This window comes from Alligator sinensis, unplaced genomic scaffold, assembly GCF_000455745.1.
Source record: "Alligator sinensis unplaced genomic scaffold, ASM45574v1 scaffold160_2, whole genome shotgun sequence".
NCBI lineage: Eukaryota > Metazoa > Chordata > Crocodylia > Alligatoridae > Alligator > Alligator sinensis.
The window spans coordinates 705021-710167 of record NW_005842717.1 but is presented as its reverse complement, the minus strand read 5'-3'; the positions used below and the strand labels follow the sequence as shown (position 1 = coordinate 710167).

At 52.2% G+C, this 5147-nt stretch overlaps 1 protein-coding gene across 1 annotated transcript in view; it reads right to left on the bottom strand.

Moving 5' to 3' along the window:
• Nucleotides 1-504, bottom strand: part of LOC102376569 (extracellular tyrosine-protein kinase PKDCC-like) — an 11395-nt gene extending 10891 nt beyond the window's left edge. The window contains exon 1 of the mRNA XM_025216254.1: nucleotides 400-504. Within this exon, the coding sequence (XP_025072039.1) occupies nucleotides 400-504 (105 nt within the window). The remainder of the gene's footprint in view (nucleotides 1-399) is intronic.
• Between the last annotated feature and the right edge of the window lie 4643 nt (nucleotides 505-5147).

The window sequence follows — 5147 nt, the reverse complement described above, 5'->3', positions numbered from 1 at the left end:
CCGCATCGGGGAAGGAGGGCAGCAAGCCAGGCTGCTCCGCTCCGCTCCGCTCCGCGCCGCCCGCTGCCTGTGCTGCTGCGCCGCGGGATCAGGCGCCTCCCTCCTGCGGCAGGGCTGCAATGGACCTGCCGAGGTCACCCGGGCCAGCCCCCTGCCTGGCGGGCATCGTCCCTCCCCACATCTGCGCCGCGGGATTTTGCCATGGCAAGGAGCGCCCATAGGCACGAGGATGGGGGTGCCTTCACAGGCGATGATTTGTATTAATATGTGTGCCCAGGGCTGGAAAAGCTGGGAAACACGGCTCCCGAGCAGCGGGCCCCAGCGGGAGGTGTGTTAACAGGTTGGAGTATTGTCACAGGCAAGGTTTGCTTTGGGGGTAATGTTTGGCTTCTTCATTACTTCGGGAATCGTTTGACTCCACTCCTGTTGGTTTACATCACTTTTGGTAGTTTTCATGTCCTGCCCCTTGCCACGGTGTTTCTGATCTTCACTTATGGACTTCATGTGGTCCTTATAATCCTCACCCCAGTTGGCTATGATTGTATTTTCTGTAACCTAGGTATGTTGCCCTTCTCACCCCATCACTTTTCTATTAGTCCAGGGGTGGGCATTTATTTCGGGGGAGGGCCACTTACCCAGTTTTGGCAGGCTGTCAAGGGCTGCATGGGTAGCCCCGCCCCCTAGTCACCATCTTGGGACCAGTGTCCCAGTGTCTTGGGACCAGTGTCCCAGGGCCAGCGCCAGCGGGGCCCAGAGCAGGGTGCACGCTGGCAGGGGTCTGTGGAGCTGGGCTGGGCTGCACCAGCAGGGAGAGGGGGAGCTGGCTCAGCTCCATAGAGCCCCTGCCAGCCAGGACCCTGTACCCCTGCCACCCTGCTCTGGGCCCTGCTGGCACTGGCCTTGGGACACTGGTGCAGGCCCTGTGCTCCTGCGCCCACTCACGCCCAGTGCCCCCCAGCCCCGTGGTACAGGCAGGGGGCAGCGCGCAGCCCCGACCCCCTGCTTGCCAGCAGGGAAGGAGCTGGTGCGGAGCACATGTGCCTGCTCAGGACAGCCCTGCGCGGGCTGCAAGTGGCTGCCGCAAGGAGCATGGGGTGGGGGAAGGGCCACTTTTTCCTGTGCTCAGCACCAGCTCCTTCCCTGAGTTTCCGGTGCCAGTGCAGCCACCTGGTCCCAGGCCAGAAGCCCCTCCTGGGGCTTCCCCTGGGGGGGCAGGGCTGGGCAGGCCCTGCTGTTGCAGGAGCCCACCGAGGATTCCCCTGGGTCTTACTGCCCCTAGTTCCTGTCATTTTTGACAGGAACCAAGGACAGATCAATTTTAAATTTCAAAAGTTTTTTAGGGGCCCCTCAGGCCAGATAGAATGGCCTCATGGGTCGTATCGGCCCATGGGCTATATTTTGCCCACCCCGTGCTAGTCCCTCACTCAAGTAATCTGTATTTCCCTACTGGCTTTCTCATCTTTTTGGATTCATACCTCTTAACATATAGTAATATAATTACTTTATATGACAAAAGTTTGCTGGTGGTACTTAAGGCTGAACTGAAAAAAATGGTGGTGGTACTTAAGGATGTATCGTTCTAAACTGATGGGGTTTGGGATTTAAACGCTGCATGAGACACAATTGACCTCACACCCAAAGCTGCCACAGGGAAAGCAGGGGAACCAGTGTCCTGCTTCTGTGAGGTGTTGTCAGAATATGCTCAAGAGGCTGGGGTAGAGGGACCTGCCCCTTGCTACAGAGGAAGGCAAAACCCCCACAGTCAATACTGATTTGCCCATGGGGTAAAATTTCTTCCTGACCCCAAATATGGGGATCAGTCTGAGCAGAGGGGTAAGACACTAGCCAGGAACCTCTGGTTTTGCTTCCAGCAGGAGCATTGGCACACCCCAGTCAAAGTCCCCAGCCTTAGCTATAGCCAGCACCCTTAAAAACACCTTGACACTTAAGCTGCTTGCAGATGTTAAAAAACCCCAACAAAAACAGAGATTTACTTCAAATGTTGAAAGAATGTCATTAGGAATTAATTGGTCCCATTGATCTTAAATGGCTCTGCTTTCAGTAACATCAGGGAAAGGTAGTAGGACTGGCTATGTCACCTCTGGCACATCTGTACTGCCTGGGAGTGCCAGCCTGAAAACATGCCCTGCCAACTCCTTCCTGATCCACATGCATCAAGTGCTAAAAAAATGTGATGTAGCCACAAATTGGCAAGGCAAGCACCAAACAACTTTCAGACTCTCAATCTTGCGTGTGCCTAGTGTGTGTTGCACACTATTCTTCATGGTGGCTACATTACATTGTAAGTCAAGCAGTCATTTCTAACTGAAGCCAGAAGGAGCTGCCTTGTGTGCAGGCACAAGTCACTCTTAAACCCACAGATGAGGGAGCGTTCACACAGGGACTGCCACATATTTATCTAAACTGGTGCAAGTTTTGTCTGGATAAGGCCTCAGGCCCTTGTGTGAGCCACTCACCTCTGACTTGTTAAAGAGGAAGGGTTAAAACTGTTCAATACAAGCAAGGAGCTTTTTATGAGGAAAGCAAAACGTGACCCCTTTGGCTAACACGCGAATGGCTGCTCTTTGGATGCCAGTAAGATTAAAGCTGCAGTGAATGAGAGTGATTGATATCAGCTCTTTCAGTCGGGGCTATTTACAGCAGTTTCATGGATCCCATTGACGTTATTACAAAATACAGCCAAAATCTGTGAAGCTGCCTAAGGGGTTTGGAAAACTGAATTCCATTAAAGCAACTGAGAACAGAGTTTCCAGATCCTCTAGTCTGAATATGTCTAATAAGAGCAAATACTATCAATCTCATATTAGGAAGGCTAAGCCCTGTTACATTGAAATCGCTGCATATGAACTGTAGGAGGAAATTATAACTGTTCCCAGAGAAAACCAGCCAATTCAGACAGAAGTAGCTTGATATCATCTGAGAACACTTATTCCATCCCTGTTCACGAGACGAACACTGCTATAGTTAAAGCAAAGGCCTGGGACTGCCAGGAGTATGTTTACTGCGACTCCCACCAACTGCAGTTGTGTGTAGATTGCAGCATAGAGGAGAGAGCGAGCGAGCGAGCAGTTAGCTGGTTTCAAGCTGTTTCTCTGCAGGGTAAGTGAACCCATGGATAATTCTGTGCTGTCACAGCAGGTCTATTAGTGATACATGAGCTAGATCATTTAAAGCAAGCCAGAGTATCTCTATACTACAGTGCCAGTTCAGTGCATATGATCTTGGGCAAATATTTTAGGTCCTGAATGGATATATTTAAACTTTGTGGCCATCAACACACAGGTATAAAGTGAATCACTTCTTCCTCTTGTAAAAAGGGATAATATTATTCCCTTCCCCTTAGTCCCTCATGTCTATCAAGACCCACTCTTGCAGAGATCCTGCAAATTATTTAGTGGTGTAGGTTGTAGCTGTGTTGGTTTAAGGACATAGGCAGAAAAGGTTCTTTGGGTAAATCCGATATCTTTTAGTAGCCCAACTCAAATAGTTGGAAAAATTCTTCTTAACAAGCTTTTGGACACAAACCCCCTTCATCAGGTGGAAGAAGCATCTGCAGATGGTCTGTGCTCTTGCTGGATGGAGTGGTAAAGAGGCCAGGTAAAGAGGCCAGAAGCAACGCAAGAAATTCAGTCAGTTAAAATGTAAATTAAGGTGGTGAGTAGGTGACAGACAGGTGCGGTGGGGGTGGGGAGGGGCAGCAGCAAACGCTGCCCAGTGTGGCAAGCATGGGGTCACAGCTGCTGCTGCCGCGCGCGCAGCCCTGACGGGCGAGCCCGGAGCTGGTGTGGGGCCCAGGCTGGCAGCAGGGCGGGTTACAAGCTGGTGCTGAGCGTGGGGGGGGGGAAAGCGGCTCCTTGCCCGCCCTGTGGCTGGCGCCCCGCGCTGCAACCGCTCGCTGCCCACCTGGGGCTGCCTGTGCCTGCTCAGGACAGCCGCATGGGCTGCGAGTGGCTGCAGCAGGGAGCACCAGCCATGGGGCAGGCGAGAGGCCATTTTTGCCCACTCTCTGCCCCAGCTCCTTCCCTGCCAGCGAGCAGGAGGTCAGGGCTGCGTGCTGCCCCATGCCTGCACTGCGGGGCTGGGGGGCACTGGGAGTGAGCAGGTGTGGGAGCAGGGCACACGCTGGTGTCCTAGTACCAGCAGGGCCAGAGCAGGGTAGCAGGGGTACAGGGTCCCGCCCAGCAGGGGCTCTATGGAGCCAGGTCAGTGCCCCCTTCTCCCTACTGGTGCACCCCAGCCGGGCTCCACAGACCCCTGCTCGCCTGTGCCCCACTCTGGTCCCCACTGGTGCTGGCCCTGAGACACTGGTCCCAAGACATTGGGACACTGGTCCCAAGATGGTGACCAGGGGGCGGGGGCACCTGCCAAGGGGCAGGGCTACCCATGCAGCCCTCGACAGCTTGCCACAGCTCGGTAAGCAGCTCTCCGCCCAAAATAATTGCCCACCCCTGGACTAAACCCTCCACTCTTTACCAGCTATTCTCATTCCCTTCCATCCCACCCCTCTGTCTCCCATCCTTTGACTACAGCTACATTCATCCCCTCACACCTGTCTGTCACCTACTCACCACCTCAATTTACATTTTGACTGACTGGATTTCTTGCATAGCTCCTGGCCTCTGGCTGCTTTACCTCTCCATCCAGGAAGAGCACAGACCATTTGCAGATACTTCCTCAGCCTGACAAAGGGGTTTGTGCCTGAAAGCTTGCTAAGAATTTTTCAACTATTTGAGTTGGTCTAATAAAAGATATTGGCTTTACCCAAGGAACCTTGTCTGCCTATGAAAATTCTTCACACACTCTGAGTAGACCTATAGGCTTGTGAACATTTGTACAAGAGATAAACCTTGTTACTTTAAATTTTAACTGTGGGTGAGAGGAGATTGACTGATGACCAGTGAGACCATTTTAGTTGCAACTTGAAATTGTATTAGGATATGCAGTAGCAAACTTATGTGTATTAACAAAGACAGTGCTTATGTAGACTTGGATTTAGGGAAGAAACAGGTTTGCTGGCCAGGCTTTTTTCTTTCTCTGGGGACATGAGTTGATGTGCTGAGCTTCAGAGAAGTCCAAGGATTCTTTTTAACCTATGCCCGGTTTTAATAATTGGCCAGTTTTTATAT